The following is a 21,190-nucleotide window of genomic DNA, read 5'->3' as shown; positions in this document are numbered from 1 at the left end:
AATATTTATGCACCTGACTGTACCTCCTTGAAAGTAATATCAAGTAGGGATAACAGGCATAGTGTAGTATTAATATAATATCTTTAAAAAATAAAATAGTATGCCTATTGCATGTACAATTTATATAAACCACAATAGATAATTTGATATTGTCCCAGATTAGGATGAAAAAATATGCTATATGAATTAATGCCAGTCCCATTCATTCTCATATGTGGTAAAAAGGTTCTCCCGAAAACAGTAGGTACAATCCAAAAGAGCTGCCAATGTGTTTCATCTTATTTTAGCTCTTTTGATATCATTAGGGTTTAATAAATGTTTGTGCATACCAATTGATAATATTGAACACCACCAGTGTCCATTACATATGCAAAAAAAATCTCATAATTTTTGTTATTGGACAAAATTTTACTACTGCACTTGTGCAAAGATAAAACTTCTATATGTCTGCTTATTATACATGGTTGTATATGCTGAATGTCAGTGCTATTCTCTATTTTATTAAGAGTCGCAAATTTTTCTGTCAATTTAAGTACTTTTTGTTTGTTTGTGTGTTTGTTTAAAATTATTCTACCTATTTTAATATTCACAATAAAAGTTAAATTTTAGCTAATAATTCTTCACTATTACAAACGTGCCCCACAAAGAGTCTTTTGTTTCTCTTCTCACAGTTGCTGTTCGCGTATGTGCCAAATAAACAACTACAGCCACCTTTGAAAGGGGAATTAAGCCCGACAGCATGGTGCAGTACATTAAAAAATAATCCATATTAAAATTAAGGAAATCCAACATAATAAAAACCGATACCACTAGAAAGATGTATATCTTGCTTCAAGTGGTCATCTTTAAAATAGGGAAAATGCCATTAGCACCCTTTTTAAATATCATAGAAAAGTATAAATCAATATTAAAAAAAAGAATCATGTGCTATACATTTGACAAACTACAAATCTGTTTGAGATATCATAATAAATATTTCTATATTAAAATAATGATAAATAGTAACCATGAAGCTACCAAAAACTTCTACACATGCAATTTAGCATAAATAAAAATATTACATTATAAAACTATAGCAAACCCATAAAAAATGGCACATAATATAACATGTTCTATGTCTTTGTAAGATAAAGATTAGGAATCTGAACTATATGTATTATTCAAAAAATATTTTGCAACAGAGAAAGTGATTTTCCAAATTATTTCTAATTAAACATATATGTTCATGCATCCTTAACTTGAGTATATACTTTCCCTGTGCATTTTAAACCACAAGTACAGTATATTCTAACATGCAAATTAAATAAATAGTCATTTGATTCATATAATTTTAATATATTTTTTTGGGAATTATCAAAATTAGACATTATAATGACAGCACATATAGATTTTTGCTACTGTACCTATTTTCCATAAGCTTATTTTCAATATTCTGCAGTTAACATTATTGGGGCAAAAATATCTTTCAGATGTTCTGCTTATCTAAAGATGATATTAGATTTTTGGGGGATGATACAACTACCATGTGCCTATTCCCAGGTTTCCTCAATGTTTGTTTAAATCATCTTTAATAATAAATAATACCATATTATTTTCCTTTTGTTTAGTCTTAAATATTGAAAAAAATATTTCAGTTTTCTTAGTTTTTTTTCAAAGCTTAATTGATAACTGGATTAGGGTATTCTCTGAGTTTACAAGGATAATTGTTCTTATAAAGTTTTAACCATGCTACAGTTCCTCTTCACACAGCAGAACTAAAAGAATTAAATGTTAGTCTGCCAATTTTCCCAATATTCACTTTTAAAGTGTACATCAGGGGTCCTCAACTCCAGTTCTCATGTACTACCATCAGGTCAAGTTTTGTGGATAACTTTATTCATGCAGAGGTGAGTTAATCTAAGTATTTTTCTTGGTCAGTAATTATTCCACATGCTTCCATAGACAGAAATCCTCAAAACATTACCTGTTTGGTAAACTTGAGGGTTGTGGTTGGGAACCACTGGTGTACATACTGTAACTGTGGTGTTAAATGATTTTATATAGTTATATGTAATACAAAAAAATTCTATCCCTCTAAAAAATCAGGCTTATTTTTGATATTAGATGTAAATGTAAGAATACAACATTTATACAAATAATGGACTGTGCTTGCGGTGAGAATGATACAAATAATCTTATATATATAATGTAATACTTGATTAAAAACACTTGATATAAGACTTCTCTTACTTAAAATAATCTTTAATGCACAGACAAAAGCTACACATAATACTCAATAAAAATATATTATCAATTATATTATCACTATCACAACTGCACAAAATTCTGACTGCAAATTGTATCTGGGATTATCCCAAAACGTCTGCATACTCTCAACTTTGCATGAGCCCTATGCCAGCTACTGTATCGCTACTCCATATAAAAAAAAGGACAATCAAGGAGGAATGTTGGAGGTCTATGGGAAATCATCCACAGATAATTATATATATATATATATATATATATATATATATCTGCAACATGGACGGCACTCACAAGACTTATACTATGTCAAAAAATGACCATAACACCAGTCGGCGTATAATCAACGTTTCGGGGACTTATCCCTTTTATCAAGACTTTGCATACATACTAAAAAAAACAGACAATAAATACCTGTGTATGACACCCGAGTGAAGACAGTCAGCAGCCGCAGCACCCGCGTACAGACCCGATGACGTCACTGGCGTGACCATGCGCCCACGTTCCAGATGTCTCCAGGGGGCGTGGCTAAGTTCCGTGCACCATCACCATGGTGATAACATCAACAACACTGCAATGTAAACAAAACATTTTAAGGACCTCATGTTCTAAACAGCGTGCTGTGTAGCAGAAAAAATAAGATGCAATAAGCATGCCTATAACAGATAAACATATCCCAAATTGGGATAATATGCAACACCAAGAGCAATGCCCCAATAGCAATAGAGTACTACTAAAAGCGGAACCTACAAACTACACACTAACTAAGATAAGGGCCAATATAGACTATGATAAAAAGAAAAGGGACTACTATAACTAGGGACTTAGGGGCTAGTGTTCCCACTTATACAAAGCAAATGGACATATTTATAAAAAGCAAATCAAAGATGTTCCTTCATTAAGTCCCAGTGGATGAACCGTTTGCAAAATGTGAATCCATTTGGCCTCTCTCTGAAGGAGGACACGACCACAATCACGTCCTCTAGAATTAGGGGGAATCCAATCGATGATCTTATATCGGATCATGGATAAACCGTGTTGGTGTTCATGAAAATGCTGGGCAACTGGTAAATCAGTACCCTTACCCTCTAAAGCCGCACGTATGCTAGAACTGTGGAGTGCCATGCGCTCCTTCAACTGTCTGGTGGTCTTGCCCACATACAATAATCCACACGGGCATCTGATGAAATAGACAACGTAACGGCTGGAACAGGTAACGGGATATTTAATGTCATACAGTTTTCCTGACCTAGGATGATAAAAATGACTACCTACTTCCAGGAAACTGCAAGTAATGCAGCCTGTGCATCGGTAGTTACCGGCCTTGTGGGTAAGGAAGTGGTTGGTCTAGTCACTGTGCGATTGGATACATCATTCTGTACCACTATATCTTTGATGTTCCTACCACGACGATGTGTAAAGCAGGTAAAGAAGCATCCTTGGATACAATAGGCCACACGGTTTTGGCCGACTTCATCAATGCATGACTGATTGAGGAACATTCTTATGTCCACACTACTCTGTTGGACTGTTTATCCTTCACTACTCAATGTAATGCCTCTGATCTAGAGATTGCTAATAATTTTGCTTTAGCCTTATGTAAGGTTTTGTAGTGGTATCCTCATTTAAGGAATTCAAGGTCATCACATCAATCTGTTGAATGGCATCTGCTGTCTCACATTTTTGAGGAATGGTGGATGATGACTGCCACATTGCAAAGTGGTGTTTCTATATGTAGGCTTGTAGAAAATGGTTGTACATAACTGTAGCAAACTTGTGACTGACACCTGAACATCCAAATAATGCACCGAGTCAAAACTGCAGGAATAGGTGAACTGGATGGATGAGTCTGTTGCATTGATACCTTCCATCAAATGACTGAAGTCTTCCTGGGTCCCCGTCCAACAGAGGAAGATGTTGTCTATATACCTACAGTATCCTGAAATATGTTTGGATATATTCTGGTTACTGAAAAAAGATTGTTTTTCAATCTCAAACATAAAAATGTTCACGTAACTGGGAGCTACGCATGACCGCATGGCGCAACCTGACCGTTGTATGTAATAGTTGCTATCAAACAAAAAATAGTTGCAAGATAGTGTTAGTTCTAATAACTGTATAAAGAACTCTTTGTTGGGGCCCCCATAATCTTCATTATCTTGAATAAATCTCTTGACTGCCCCAATCCCCAGATGGTGTGGGATACTTGTGTATAGACTGAAGACATCGATGGTACATAGTAACTGTCAAGTTGGTAAAGGAGATAGATCCTGTAGCTTATGTAAAAACGCTGTAGTGTCTTTCAGGAAAAAATTATGTTTCTGTACCAGCGGCTGTAAAAAAAAAATCCAAATATTGGGAGATTACATAAAAGAGAGAGTCTCTTGTGGCAATTATGGGTCTGCCAGGTGGGCACATCACGTTCTTATGTAATTTTGGGATCGTGTATAATACCAGAGTCTTGGGACATTCTTGTAATAAAGCTGTTCTGATTTTATTAGTGATAATGGATTGCTGTACAGCCAGTTGTAAGATTTGATCCAATTCTTTTTTAAAAACAGCCGTAGGATCATTAGCTAATTTCTCATATACTGTAGAATCGGCCAACTGATGGTATATTTCTTGCTTATACTTGGATAAATCTTGAACCACAATCCCACCACCCTTATCCGCTGGGCAGATTACTATGTCTTTATCTTCTCCCAAATTTTTCAGGGATGATTTCTCTGTATGGGAAAGATTAGGGTGACTGACAGAATTGCTCGAGCTATATTCATTAATTAGTTTCCATAAACTCTGAGAAAGATTTGATATTAACATTGGAGGTGACAGGTGTAAATGTAGAATTTTTATAGATGGGTAATGGTTCCTTGACTATTATTATTTTTATATATATATATATATATATATATTTATATATGTACATATACAGTAAATGCTACTTTATTTAATAAAAAAGAAAGCCACAACGTTGAACAATGAGACCTGAGAGCTGTATTCTTTCAGCATTGGCATCATTACAACTGAGTTTAGCTCACTGTTAGGAAATCATTTCATTAAATGGTTTAATTGTCATGCACGATAGGTAGATGCACGATAGGTGGTATGATTGTGCAACAGTAGATATGAATAATTGTTTTTAGTCGTATGTCTTTGTTTTATGTCATAAATTATTAAAGTCACTATAATGTAAATGATATAAGCAACATCAATTCTGTACATTGTACTATATTTCTCTTAGGAGATTGGTAAATGTATGAATGCAAGTAACAGAATTTGGGAAAACAGACTAATGAATATACTAATTTAAATACAGTGTATTTTATTTTATCTCATTGTAAATATGTCTACTCCCATTACATGTAAATAAGCAAAATTTCATATATGTGACTGTTTCTAGCAAACCCATATCATATTCTTTGACTACAATTTTTATATCAGCAGCTTCAAACACATCATTGTATTCTATGCCCATGGACACGGACGTATATCGTGGAATATATGAAGACCCTGATGAGCTAAGGGCTCAAACACTCAAAATAAAGCGAGAGCAGCTTTCTCTAATTGATGGTGAGCTGGGCTCTGGTAACTTCGGAACTGTGAAAAAGGGACTATTGACAATGACAAAGTAGGTGCAAAAGATGTAATTTATTAACCGACATGCAATTTGCATTGCTTTAGTAAATATAGGGAATAACACATCCATTAGATACGTGCTACAACTAAATCTAACTTACAAGCTCTTTTACATGAACAAGACAATAATGTAACATTGTGTCAACCTTTTTCATATATTTACTTGTTTCACTTTGCTGACCTCAGTGTAATTTGGTTACCATTATGATAAGTTATATGTAAATTATTAAATAACATCTGCAGTAGTGCTATAATCTGTGTATACCACCATAGCATTAGTATTTTATGTGTTTTTTTCTTCATATTTTTTAAGTAATCCACAATACTGGAGACAGGTCATAAGCTGAAAGATCGCCCGTAGAGGGCAGATGTGGGCGCACTGGTATCGTGACAACCTGTCCATAGAATCTTATTGTAAATTTACAAAGTAATAACAGAGAGAACTAGGAGAGAAAATAAATAATCATTAGAGTGAATTATAAAAATAAAAGCAATACACTTAGAAGGGTTATGAAAATTAGCACCTAACACATGCTGCATCCATCTTTTTGAGAGACACATGTGTCATGAACATAATTTTTGCCTCAAGTGTTTCTTTCTGGGTGAAAAGTTAAGTTTAGATACCATTGACAAAAACCATTGAGATCACCAAGACGTTTCACAAGTATTGTGATTTATACACTGCTACCCCCTCTAACTCAAATTATTTGTGTGAGCTTCTCTGGAAAGCCCAGCTCCGCCAATTGTCAATGGCCCAAATTGCACACCTCAAAGCTGATATTACTGTCCAAGAACATAACTTGCAATTTCTGCGCTACACACTTACAAGACTCTGTGTCCTGATGGGTTTTCTGGGGAACATTTTGTCCCAGCATTGCTAGAATGTGCACAAATCAACAAGCTGGTTTCTATGGATTTCAGAAGTTCTGAAATCCACAAAGGAGAAAGACTGATCCACAGTTAGACATTTAAAATTGCGCCTTCATTTATGCCCTTCCTTTCTTGTCTAATAATGTGAAGATGAGTGAGACATCTTGCTAACATTGCTGGTTATATATCCTGTCCAACTGCTTCCTGCTTTACTTTCACACTCTGATTCTCTTGCTATTACTTGTTTATGTTGTAATTTTATTTGTAAAGGTAAAATTATCTAATGGGGGTATTACTCTCTAAGATGCTATGGCCTATAATCATGCCGTGCTACTTCGTTATTTAAGGGACAGTTATATCATCAAGATAATTATGCCAACACTAACATAGAGGGAAAATTTATACCTGACCTTTCATTAGGGACACTTTTGCACATGTCAGACCATGCTCTAACAGTCTACCACCATATCCTTGATTACCCCCTCCTTATAACAACACAGGAAATGTATTTATATCCTGCGTAACAAATTTAAAATTGACTCTCGTGCCATTCTTAGGAAATCTTGATTTTCTGTTAGGGAGGAATTATGTATCCTTTCCATTTATGCGAAAGAGAGGAGTTGTCATCAATAGGTCAATTTATTAACTCACTCGAGGAGACCACTCCATTACTCCGAGGCTATAGCTATATTCCTTTTCATCTGCTATTTTGACTTTCTCCAGGGCCAACACTATGTTAGTGTTGTTATGAAATTAATAGTGGCTGCAGACTGGAGTAACCCTCTAAGCACCCTCCTTCTGAAACCACCTCAGCAAAGCAGGGCTATTTTGTCTAATTATGTTTTTTTCTGACCTTTCTGGACCACTCCATTCTTAAAATGGGTATTGCCCAATGGCTGGACTGCTTCCTCTCTCAGACAATGGACAGCTTCCTTAATATACTGTACTACACTATGTCCACTTTTCCCTCTGCTATGTACTCTGAAATGTTTCTTAACATTTTCCACTGAGTCTACATTTCCCCCATAGAGGATTTTTAATTGTATAATAGACAGCCCTGCCTGCCCTAAATGTCACCAGTCCCCCACTAATTTGTACCAACGAGTCAACACTTCTGGTTGTCTGTCTGAAGATTGGCCTCTGACCATTTGATGAATAATGCCCCCATAGCCCCTCAATGGGCTATTATTGGTATAGTTCCACCTTTAAGGATGTAAAGAGTTTACTATTAGCTATTTCATCGGCTACCCGTAAAAGCATCCTTCAGTTGTGGATTACAAAAATTCCCCCATCACTTGAGATATTTAAGGAAAAACTTCTTTTTATTGACATATTTAAGGAAAAACTTTTTGTTCCATATGGGTTGGTTGGAGGCATCTATCCAGAAGGAGGACCATATGGAGAAGTTCTTTGATGTGTGGGAAACTTTCATTTCTACTCTTCCATGCTCTGCTAAGGAGCTACTATGAGGATCAGTTTCAATTTCTGTATATCTTGTGTTGTGTTACTGACGGAAGGTGTACTGTATGCTAGTCCTTGTTTTTATGTTTCTTTTATGCCTGTTGTTTTTACCACTGATCTATCCTATCACACTATCTTTAAAGGGATACTGTCTCCTTTTTTCCTTTTCTTTTTATGGACACTAAATTGCTTGTTTAGGATTATGCTTTACCTTGTTTAATGACTGTACCCATGTTTTCGTTGCCACATATTCATGGCCTGTTTGTGTTACTTGTACAGTACGTACAGTATTTTTATATTTTGCTTCATTACAGAAAAAAATGTTTAAACAAAACAATGTTTTAGAGCCCATTGTCAGTTAGGTTGCAACCGCATCACTTTGGTACAGGGCAAATATGATTTGAAGACTGGATGTAATCTTGAAATAATGATATCACTTGGTTCCAATCTGCCAACTATAGAACCTGTGTCCCTTATAAAAGGGATTAGAAGGCACCCTGAATTGTCAGCACTCTGTCTCATTTATACTTGTGAAAAAGATGGAACCCTGAATCAACACAATTCTCCCAACTATTACAGATCTACAATATATGTTGCAGTTAAAATTCTTAAGAATGACAGCAATGAGACTTCAGAACTGCTGACAGAAGCAACGGTCATGCAGCAGCTGGATAACCCATATATAGTTAGAATGATCGGCATCTGTGAAGCAGAGTTTTGGATGCTGGTAATGGAGCTTGCAGAAGTAGGACCACTAAATAAATTCTTGGCTAAGAACAGGTATAGTAAATAAGCAGGATGCTAAAAGATGAACTACACTGAAAATTGCTTAATTTAAATCATTGCATTGAATGTTACAACCTGAAATATGGCTTCTGTCTGATATCACCTATAGCAAACTCTAAACTGCAATTTGACTATAATGATATGCTCATAAAATGTTGAGCTTCCCTAGCAACATACAGTATGTAAACATGTGAACAAACTATAGCCTTCACTTACTGTTTCTATTGTTACAGAGAACACTAAGGGAATCGGTTATTCGCAACTTATGTGTCAAAAGGCAGAAACAGTGTGTTTCTGAGATTTGAACAGGCAATTCCATTTAGTTTTATGACAGAGTAGATTGATTTCAATGATCGCTTAGCTGTCCTCATTAATGTGGGTGCACAACTATGAGATCCTATAATCTTAATTTCTGTTTTATGTAATTTAAAATATTAAAGCATAAAAGAAACAAATTATAAACGTATGGTGGAAATTCACAGAGCTTTTCTACACATACTGTATGTTTCACAAAACTGTTCATATTCTACTCTAAATCAATTCAAGAAAAAGTGCAAAAGAAAAATAATATAACTTTTTTTTACATTTTCATACTGCAGAATGTTTCTGAGATTAGTGAACCACAATTTTCAGAGTATATAGGACTCTATTCATCATGTTAATTATTGGGGACTCCGATAATTAACACTTGAACTCGCCCCGAGCGCCGGAGCAATTCATCATTGATCTGGTGTGGAGACAACTGATTTGAAAATCAGCAGTCTCCACAAGTTTTTCGAAGCAGTGAAACTAGTGCGCCTGAAGATCATGCATGGGCACAGAAGCCCCGGCGTCCAACAGAAGGAGCCGGACAGTGGCGGAGGGATCTGGAAGGATATCTCTTTGCAACTCGGGACTCCTTTCCATAGGGGAGGAGCGCGGAGCAGGAGCACTCGACATCTGATGATGGCGAATACTCCTGCAATCGAGCTCTGAAAATATTGTATTTTCGGAGCTTGATGAATTCCTGTCCCCATACTAGTGTATGGGGACCAGTGGCGGATCTAGACTCTTCTATCAGGGGAGGCGGTTTACCGTTTAGCACCGACTCCTCCCCTTTCCAGTCCTGACTCCTCCCCCTCCAATTTATACCTTGTCAGCCAATAATGTGAGCTGCAAGGAGGAAAGATGGACCTGTGAATATGAGTTTCTGCACTCAGCATATGCACACTTAGATAGCCACATATATACATACAGCCACATATGCACACACACAGATAGCCACACATATATATTAGGGGTGTGCACCGGCCACTTTTCGTGTTTTGTGTTTTGGATCTGGATCTTTCTTCGTGTTTTGGATCTGGATTGGTTTTGCCAAAACCACCCTTCCGTGTTTTGGGTTCTGGGTTTTGTGTTTTGGATCTGTATTTTTTTGAAAAAAAGCATAAAAATAGCTAAAATCACAGAATTTGTGGGTTTTTATGCTCCTATTCAATTATTAACCTCAATAACCTTAATTTCCACTCATTTCCAGTCTATTCTGGTAGCTGGATGACTAGGCTAAGCGACACGAGTGGGCGGCACAAACACGTGGCCCATCTAGGAGTGGCACTGCAGTGGTAGACAGGATGGCAGTTTGAAAAACTAGGCCCCAAACAGTACATACTGCAATGAAAAAAAAGAGGTGCAAGATGGAATTGTCCTTGGGCCCTCCCACCCACCCTTATGGTTGTATAAATAGGACATGCACACTTTAACAAACCAATCATTTCAGCGCCAGGGTCTGCCACATGACTGTGGCTGAAATGATTGGTTCGTTTGGGCCCCCACAAAACAAGCTGGCAATTAATGTGTCCCTGCACAAACTGGCTCTACGGAGGCAAGATGTCGTCCTCATCCTCCTCATCCACCGATTCCTTGGATAAAACAGGAAAAAGGGATTTAGGTGTCCCTGGACTGCTTACGGTCTTAGCCAAAGTTTCTGAACTTGACAGAAACTTTTTATGAACGCGCTGCAGGTGCCGTATAAGGGAGGATGTTCCTAGGTGGTTAACGTCCCTACCCCTACTTATTTCACCTTTACATATGGTACATATGGCAAGACAGTTGTTGTCCGGATTTGGATAGAAATATTGCCTGCCAAAGAGGTGGAATGTTTGGTCTTCTGCCCAGGCATGACCGTGATGGGCTTTTTCATCCCACGGACAACAATTGTCTCCCCTGGAGCCTGATTTAAACAAACCACATCACCATCAGAATCCTCCTCGCCAACTTCCTCTTCAGCGCCAGCTACACCAGTATCCTCATCCTGTTGTACTTCAACAGTGACATCTTCAATTTGCATATCAGCAAGTGGACTGTGGGTGCTCCTTTCAGCACTTGCAGGGGGCGTGCAAATGGTGGAAAGAGCCACCTCTTCCCGTCCAGTGCTGGGAAGGTCAGGCATCGCAACCGCCACCACACTTGGACTCTCCTTGGGGATTTGTGATATCTTCTTAGAACGCACAGTTCTTCGCTGTGCTTTTGCCAGCTTAACTCATTTGATTTTTTTAGCGGGTGGAGGGCTTCCATCGTCATGTGAAGCTGAACCACTAGTCATGAACATAGGGAAAGACCTTAGCCGTTCCTTGCCACTCCGTGTCATAAATGGCATATTGGCAAGTTTACGTTTCTCTTCAGATGATTTAAATGTTTTTTTTAAGGTCATTTTCCTGAATTTTGTCATTTGGGATTGTATGTGCCCTCTACTATGACATTGGGCATCGGCCTTGGCAGATGACGTTGATGGCATGTTATCGTCTATGTCATGACTAGTGGCAGCAGCTTCAGCACTAGGAGGAAGTGGTTCTTGATCTTTCCCTATTTTATTTTTATCGGAGAAAGTTTGGTCCTCCATTTATGTTATATTGATTTGATATATACGTGCGGCTAAGGCGCACACAAACACAGAAACTATTTTTTTATTTTTGCTGGAGAGTAGTGCACTTTGTGGGTTACACCGCCCTTTAAGAAATGAGCCAGCCGGCTCTTTACTTATGGGACACAGGCGCACGCTTGGCGCTGCTCCTTTGTTGATGCACGTGCAGCCACAGTGCACACAATTCACAAACACAGAAAATATTTTTTTATTTTGTTTGGAGTGCCCTTTGGGGGTTACAGCACCCTTTAACGGACAAGCCAGCCAGCCTTTTACTTATGGGACACAGGCGCACGCTTGGCGCTGCTCCTTTGTTGATACACGTGCAGCCACAGTGCACACAATTCACAAACACAGAAAAAAAATTTTTATTTTGTTTGGAGTGCCCTTTGGGGGTTACAGCACCCTTTAGCGGTCAATCCAGCCGGCCCTTTATTTATGGGACACAGGCGCACGCTTGGCACTACTTTGTTGATGCACGTGCGGCTACTGCGCACACAATTCCCAAACACAAAAAAATATATTTTTTTATTTTGTTTGGAGTGCCCTTTGGGGGTTACAGCACCCTTTAACGGACAAGCCAGCCGGCCTTTTACTTATGGGACACAGGCGCACGCTTGGCGCTGCTCCTTTGTTGATGCATGTGCAGCCACAGTGCACACAATTCACAAACACAGAAAAAAAAAAATTATTTTGTTTTGAGTGCCCTTTGGGGGTTACAGCACCCTTTAGCGGTCAATCCAGCCGGCCCTTTATTTATGGGACACAGGCGCACGCTTGGCACTACTTTGTTGATGCACGTGCGGCTACTGCGCACACAATTCCCAAACACAAAAAAATATATTTTTTTATTTTGTTTGGAGTGCCCTTTGGGGGTTACAGCACCCTTTAACGGACAAGCCAGCCAGCCTTTTACTTATGGGACACAGGCGCACGCTTGGCGCTGCTCCTTTGTTGATGCACGTGCAGCCACAGTGCACACAATTCACAAACACAGAAAAAATATATATTTTTATGCACTTGGGGGGAGCACCCCTGATGGACAGAGCACCCCCTGGACAACACTACAGCACCCCTTTAGGACTGGGACACTGCACAGGACTTTGGAGTGGACACAGCCCCTTTGGACAACTGACTGCACAACACAGTCCAGCCAGCCCCTATGGACTTTGAAGGAGTGGACACAGCCCCTAAGGACAACAGTAGCACAGCGCAGCACAGCGCAGCACAGCACAACACTACACTGCACTACACTACACAGCCCAGCCAGCCCTAACTCCCACCCTCCCTCTTCACTGTCCACAGCCGAGTGAGAAAATGGCGCCGACGCGGGTACCTTATATAGGATCCAAAACCCCTGAGACCCGGAAGGCGGGATGATGACGTTTTGCCTCAATTTCAGATCCGAGTCAGGTGGGAAAAGTCGAGTCTGACTCGGATCGGCCTCGGATCGGGGGGGCTCGGGGGGGTTCGGATTTCAGAAATCCGAACCGGCTCACCCCTAATATATATATATATATATATATATATATATATTTACACACACACAGATAGCCACATATATACATAGAGCCACACACACACAGATAGCCACATATATGCATACAGCCACACACACACAGATAGCCACATATATGCATACAGCCACATATACACACATACACACACACACAGATAGCCACATATATCCATACAGCCACATATACACACATACACACACACACACACACACACACAGATAGCCACATATATACACACAGCCACATATGCACACACAGATAGCCACATATATACATACGGCCACATATACATACACACAGATAGCCACATATATACACACAGTCACATATATTTACACACATTGCAATATTAGGAACTTATGTGCTCTCCTGTAATGTACCTTACTGGTGTGGGTAGATCCCGTTCCATGCTACCATGGTACTTCTTCCTGATGCGGGCTGGTCCTCGGGAAAATGGCCGCAGCTCCTCATCACTTGCACATGATAAAGCCAGGGGACACCTGCTGCTACTCTAGCACTCTCTAGTGCCTGGCCCTTGATCTCCACCCCCTCATGCCTGCAGCAGCGTGACATGGCTGGCTGCTGGATGCTAGGGAGTGGGACACGGAGCGCTGTTCTACGGCAGTGGGGTCTGTGCTGCTCTGTCTGCTAGGGGGGGCGTTCGCCTCAATCGCCCCCCCCGGATCCGCCAGTGATGGGGACAGTGGTGCATTCCGCGAGAGAAAGGTAAGCAGGAGAAATCTGTGATCTCTCCTGCATTACCTTTATGATGAATGGCCTGAAAAGTTAATTTCTACAAAAGCAGGTTAGAATGTTCATTTTCATCTGCTTTTGTAGAAATTAAGTGATGATGAATAGAGCCCATAAACACTATGTGATCCATTCAACAATTGTTTGTAGACTATTACCATCAGCGGCAGCTCCTACCTGGATTCACAAAGGGGTGCATGCACACAAATCAACAAGCTGGTTTCTAGGGACTTCAGAAGTTCTGAAAACCACAAAGGAGAAAGACTGATCCACAGTCAGACAAGTTGTACATTTAAAATTGCACCTTCATTTATGTCCTTCCTTTCTGTCTAATGTGAACCATACTTGCCTGCCCTCCTGATTCAGCCGGGATCTTCCCGAAAATCAGGTGACGCTCCCAGCCTCCTGGAAAGGCAGGCAAGCCTCCTGACCTCCGGTGACGTGTCCGCACCCCCCCCCCCCCGCTGTTGAAAGTATAAACCCCGGCTGCGGGGGGAGCGGTGACGCGATTCGCACTGAATCATGTCATCATGGCTCCTCCCCCTACTCCACATTGCCATTAATAATGGCATTGTAAAAAGGGGGCAGAGCCATGATGATGCAGTCACACCCCCATGCTCTGTCCCCAATTATGCATCAGCTGCCGGGCCCCGCCCCCTTTGACCGCGTCACGCCGCCTGCTGTGTACGCCCGACAGCTCCCTCCCTGATGAAGGGAGCTAATTGTCGGCAAGCCTGATGTGAACATGAATGAGGCATCTTGCTAACATTGCTGGTGGAATGAAGAGGTGATTGGATGAAGGTGTTATGTGACAATTTTTTGACAAATGACTTTTTTAATGGATGAAAAGTGTTATGACATAGGGATCATAGTAACAATGTTACTTTAAGTGTTAGTAAGCTATTTAGTGATATATTTTGTGGATAAAAGTGCTACGTCCAATTCATATCAAATGTCAAATTTATCTTTAACTGTATATTTCAGTTTCTTCTAAACATAACATGACACCTTCACCCACTCACCTCTTTACTTCTTATTTGTCCTTAGTTAGGAAGTGGCTTGCTCTATATGCCCAATCCATGTATGAGTAAAGTTAAACATTTAGGATGTCTGGCAAACTATACAAATAATTTAAAACTGTTCCATACCACAAAGCTATCACAGAAAAAACCCGAAACATTTTAATGTTGCACTAGTAGAAATACCTTTAGTTTTATAATTACATTTGGTTCTCCCTCCACTTTCCTTAAAGCCTGTTCCTTTCCCTGCTCTTGTGTTTTACTATCTTGTCTTGTCTCAAGGGGATTTAGGAGTCTATTTACTAAGCAGTGTTAGGAGACAGAGTGAAAAGTGATAAGAAAGTGATAAGGTGCCAGCCAATCAGCTCCCAACTGTCATTTTTCAAACACAGCCTGTGAGATGACAGTTGGGAGCTGATTGGCTGGCACCTTACACTGCTTAGTAAATTGACCCCTTAATGTTAACAATTCCATGTAGTGCTGGATACAGATCCCGACTGCACTGGATACTTTGGTTATTCAGAGATTTATTTGTGTAATGTGACAGGCAAGGTATTTACAGCAAGTTTTTTACGGCATAAAGAGAATGAACTCTATGGTTCCTACAAAATAAGCACTTCTTACCTATAATCCATTAATGTTTTACAACATGACTGGCAATTTAATTTGCTAATATTACAGTATATTATTCTAAAACTATTGTATTATATTTCTATCACTGCATAGGGATGTTTCCGAAAAGAATGTAACTGAACTCGTACATCAAGTTTCCATGGGGATGAAGTACTTGGAAGAAAAGAATTTTGTCCACAGGGACTTGGCAGCCAGAAATGTTCTTTTGGTGACTCAACATTATGCCAAAATTAGTGATTTTGGGCTGTCTAAAGCAATTGGATCTGATGAAAGTTACTATAAAGTAAGTTTGGCATGCATTGTGTATTGATCTATATACTGCAGCTATATGTATGTACATCAAGTTTGGGTTGGAACATATATATCTTCTTCCAGAATGATGAACTGATGTTAAACTCTTTAATGAAAGTTATAGTTGTATAACTGGTATACAATCAGGAAACTGGCTGCCTCAATACCGACAGCCGGCTTCCCGACTGTCATATCCCGGCGAGGGTGAAATGCCGGGCGTCTATGTGTAGACGCCTGTCATTTCCCCAACGCCGGGAGACAGGCGCCGCCATCCCGAACGAAGGAATGCCGGGCGGCGCGAGCGGACAGCCGTGGGGGGTGGGTTAGGATTAGGGCACCCGAGGGGATTTAGGGTTAGGCACCCCCACGGGAGGGTTAGGGTTAGGCTAGGGGGAGGGAGGGTTAGGGTTAGGCACCCCCGGGGGGGACTTAGGGTTAGGCACCCCCCCGGGGGACTTTGGGCAGCAGGGAAGGGGGGGTTAGGGTTAGGCACTTAGAGGTGGGATTAGGGTTAGGCACTTGGGGGGGAGGTTAGGGTTAGGCACCCCTAAGGAGGGTTAGGGGGTTAGGTTAGTTTATACTTACCTTAGCGACGATCAGGATTTCCAGCGCTGTTGGGCTTCCGCTGCCGGGAACTCTGCTTTTTGTTGGCCATGCAGCCGGCGGTATTTCATACCGATTCCGTATAACTTATCTGTACCAGTTTGTGGTAACATCTTGTTTACTAAGTGGGCCACGTCCCCCTGGCTTGTACACTGCTGCAACCTTTGGGTCTGAGCATGGGCAACAACAAAATTGGAAGCACTATTACTGCAATAGTTTAGTTACAACTTCATGGTCTAACAAATGTAGTGAAAATATGGAGCCTATTAAGGTTAGTTGCTAGATAAAAAACACATGATAAGGATGCATGATCAGATTGGCATAAAAAGTAATCCAAAATGTCTTGGTTACGGCTTTGCACCCATATGGAGAGATGGTGTACCTAGTGCCCATGATGACATATACCAATCTTCCTGTCTCAGGAAACACCTCCACAACCTACAAGTGAGGCTGTAGAGATGACAGAGAGGAGAAATTTGCAAAAGTGTTTAAAAATTAATTCCTTCCATGACTTATTTTCTACTCGGCAAATGAATATGAAAAACCTTGCGGCTACGAGAAAACCCATGCATTTTGCTTGCAATTGGATATGTTTTTGGAGTTTGGTACATAGGGGATAGCAAAACGTTCTGTAGTGCTAATAAGCACTTTGCAGAAGATTTCTGTGAACTCTCCTGTATTATGCCATTAGTACATAAGAACAATACATAAAATTATGCAGAAACTGCAGTAACAAACAGCTTTATACATGGACCCCTGAAAATCAAATGCTACATAGAGTACTTTCCATTATCATAATACAGAATATAATCATAGATATAATTATTTACCTATTTATTTATTGGCTTTATGTTTTGTTTTAAAGGCGAAAAGTTGTGGACATTGGCCAATCAAGTGGTATGCACCGGAATGTATTAACTACTTCAAATTCTCAAGCAAAAGTGATGTGTGGAGCTTTGGTGTTCTTATGTGGGAGGCATATTCGTATGGTCAAAAGCCATATAAAGTAAGTTAACCCATTTATTGATTTTGTTTTAAAATCACTTAAAAAATACAATAGTGGCCGCTTCAAGTTTTTTTGTTTTCATTTATTTTAATTAAAAAATAACCACTATCATTAAAACAATAACATAAGGTAGATTAAGCCAATAATAAGAATTCTATTCAAAACTGAAAATGTAGTAGGGTGAAGTTCAATAAATTATGCTATAATACAAACTTCTTCTTCCCTACTGTTTAGTATTTTCACAGAGTTGGCAGGTGCTCAGAGAGTACCAACATCAAGTAATCAGGTTATATTTCCTATTAATTAGGCTAGCCATATCATCCCTTTAATTTGGGACACACGTTAATTACACAGGCTCTGTGGCTGATTAAAACCAGTTGAAATAGAGATTTGAAGTCAGCCAGCCACAGACGCTGTATAATTCATAATCCATTTTCACACCGGCTGTGGAGAGTATACAGAGCAGACGTGCTCTGTTCTTCTAGGTTGCTGTCAGTTTTGTGTGTTGTTGTCAGTGACTTGTCACTAATACTATTTGTTCAAGGGTGCAGTGTTGTCAGGTTGGGGCTGCAGTACATAAAGTGGGGGGTGCTGCTATGTCACTCACTGTTGTCCTGTCAATCAAGTGGCAGGAGCTGCAGTACACAAAGGGCTTCTGCTGTGTTGTCCATAAAGGGGCTTGGGCTGCAGTACACATAGGGGTGCTGCTGTGTTGTCCTGTCCATCAAGGGGTTAGAGCTGCAGGTCATAAAGAGGTGCTGTGTCGTCCAGGGGTGCTTAAAATCTGTTTTTTTTTCTTTTTTTGTGTGTGTGTGCTAGGTAGTTACTAGTTCGTAACTAGTTATGCTATTATTGTTCAGTGACACTGCCGGCCAGACCGCAGTTTATCATCCATGTATTTGTGGCTCTGCAGGTGGTCCGTCCGCACTCCGCTGCTCCGCAGGGATGTTTCGTTGTCAATAAAGTAGTGCTGTGTTGTTTATCAAGGTGCTGCTGCCTTGTCCAGGGGTGCTCCTCCCCAGTGTAAAAAATAAAGTTAAATAAATTAGCATTCCACAAAAAATAAAAAAAGATCTTTTTTTGTTTTTGTTTTTTGTGTGTGTGCTACTTAGTAATTACGCTATTATTGTTCAGTGACACTGCCAGTCAGACCGCAGTGTAAGTATGTTGATATGGTGATATGGAGGACAATCAAATGAGAGGAGAGCAGGAACCACATACTAGTGCTGCCCGCAGTCATGATGACGATACAAGGCCGTCAACGTCATCTACAAAGGCCGATGCCCAAATGCCCAAGTCCGGGCATTTAAAATCAAAATAGCAATGTTTTTTAGTGTTTAAGAAAAAAATTCAAAAACTAAGTTAGCTGCAGAGAAACAAAAAATTGGCAATATGCCATTTACTACACGAAGTGGCAAGGAAAGGATAAGTCCTTGGCCTTTATTTATGACTGGTGGTTCTGCATCTTATGATGATATAAGCCCTTCTCCCTGTAGAAGCCTCAATAAAATAAAAAATCGCTAAGGCACATGAACCAACTGTGTGCTCAGAAAAGTCACAGGTCCCTGAGGAGAGTCCAAGTGTGTCCGCGATTGCCATGTGTGAGCCTGACCTTTCCAATACTGTACTTGAAGAGGATCCTCCTTCCACCATTTGTGTGGCCTCTGCAAATGTGGGGATGAGCAGCACAAGTCAACATACTGACGTAGAAATCAAGGATGCTTCTGTTGAATTGCACCAGGAGGATCAGGAGGATATTTCTATAGTTGGCGCTAATAAGGATGATGAGGATATTGATGCAGAGGATGTTGTTTGTGTAAATCAGGCAACAGTTGTTGCCCATGGTATGAAAAAGCCCATTGTCATGCTGATGCAAAACACAAAAAAATCCACCTCTCATGTGTGGAATTATATCCACCCAAATCCAGACAACAATTGTCAAGCCATCTGTAATGTTTGCTAAGCAAGAGTGAGGTAAAGACCTTAACCATCTAGGAACCTCCTCCCTATTACGCCACTTGCAGCGCATACGTCAAATTGAAAAGTATTTTTCAAATTCAGAAATTTTGGCTAAAAACTTGACAGTCCAGTGTAACCTAGCTGCTCCCTTCTCTCTGTTAGATCCAAGTGCCTGCTATCTCAACCACCAACACCTGCATCATAATCAACATCCTCAATCATGGTCGGAAGTAGTCCTGCATTCAATTTCATAATAATGACTGACTCCTCTCCTATCCGTGATTCATCAGAAGGATCCTTGAGTGCTACGCCTGTTGCTGCTGCTACTGCTGCTGTGAGTGGATCTTCATCCCAGAAGGGGACAAGGAGGAAGACTACTTTTAGTAGTTTAACAAAACAATTGACTGTCAAACAATCCTTTGCAAGGGGGAACAAGTATGACAGCAGTCACCCAGTTGCACAGCGGTTTACTAACACCATAACAGCTATGCTAGTATTAGATGTGCGTCCAGTATCCGCCATTAATGCTGTGGGTTTTAGACAGTTAATTGAGGTCCTGTGTCCCCACTACCATGTGCCTTCTAGATTCCACTTCACTAGAACAGCAATTCCCAGCCTGTACAAGGACATTAAAAAAAACCTTATTAGTGTCCTCCTAAATGCCATTTACCCACTGTCCACTTAACCACAGATATGTGAACAAGCGAGACAGGGCAAACTAAAGATTACATGACTGTGACAGCCCACTGGGTAGGTGTATTGCCTGCAACAGTGCAAACAGCAACAGCAGCAGCAGCATCTAACAAATGCCAGCTCATTCAGAGGCAGGGTACTCTGTGTATAACCGGTTTCACTGGTTTTCACTGCTGAGAACCTCTTAGGAAAACTCAGGGAAATCATTGCCAAATTGTTTACCCCGTTTGGACTCTCCTCGGGATTTGTGATTTCTGACAATGCCACCAATATTGTGAGAGCATTACATCTGGGCAAATTCGAACATGTTTTGCTCACACAATTAATTTGGTGGTGCAACATTTTTTAAAAATAACGGGCGTGCAGGAGATGCTCTCGGTGGCCTTAAAATTTTCTGGACATTTTCGACATTCAGCAACTGCACGTCGAAAATTGCAGCACCAGCAAGTACTGTTGAAGTTGCCCTGCAAATAGCTGAAGAAAGAAGTAGTAACTAGGTGGAATCCTACCCTCTATGTGCTTCAGCGGATGAAGGAGCAGCAAAAGGCCATCCGAGGCTGTACCTTAGTCATGTACAGTGGAGAATAATTTCTGTGTTGTGCAAGGTGCTCAAACCCTTTGAACTTGCCACATGTCAACTTAGTTTAGAAACTGCCAGCTTGAGTCAGGTCATTCCTCTAATCAGACTTTTGCAAAAGCAGCTGGAGAAACTGAAGGAGGAGCTGAAATGGAGCGATTCCGCTAAGTATGCCGGACTTAGATCAAGCCCTTCATTTGCTTTGCCAGGATCCAAGGGTTGTCAATCTTTTTAAATCAGATCACT

The 21,190-nt window shown here is 40.2% G+C and overlaps 1 protein-coding gene across 1 annotated transcript in view; it reads left to right on the top strand.

Moving 5' to 3' along the window:
• SYK (spleen associated tyrosine kinase) overlaps positions 1 to 21,190 on the top strand; it is a 67,874-nt gene that overhangs the window by 41,870 nt on the left and 4,814 nt on the right. Inside the window, exons 8-11 of the mRNA XM_088470255.1 lie at positions 5,683 to 5,869; positions 8,788 to 8,988; positions 15,909 to 16,098; positions 17,575 to 17,715. Coding sequence (XP_088326381.1) covers positions 5,683 to 5,869; positions 8,788 to 8,988; positions 15,909 to 16,098; positions 17,575 to 17,715 — 719 coding nt within the window. The remainder of the gene's footprint in view (positions 1 to 5,682; positions 5,870 to 8,787; positions 8,989 to 15,908; positions 16,099 to 17,574; positions 17,716 to 21,190) is intronic.

The sequence above is a fragment of the Taudactylus pleione genome, unplaced genomic scaffold, assembly GCF_031769625.1.
Source record: "Taudactylus pleione unplaced genomic scaffold, aTauple2 ptg000095l, whole genome shotgun sequence".
NCBI classification, from domain to species: domain Eukaryota; kingdom Metazoa; phylum Chordata; class Amphibia; order Anura; family Myobatrachidae; genus Taudactylus; species Taudactylus pleione.
The sequence above is the reverse complement of the archived record's forward strand: the minus strand, read 5'-3'. Positions and strand labels throughout refer to the sequence as shown.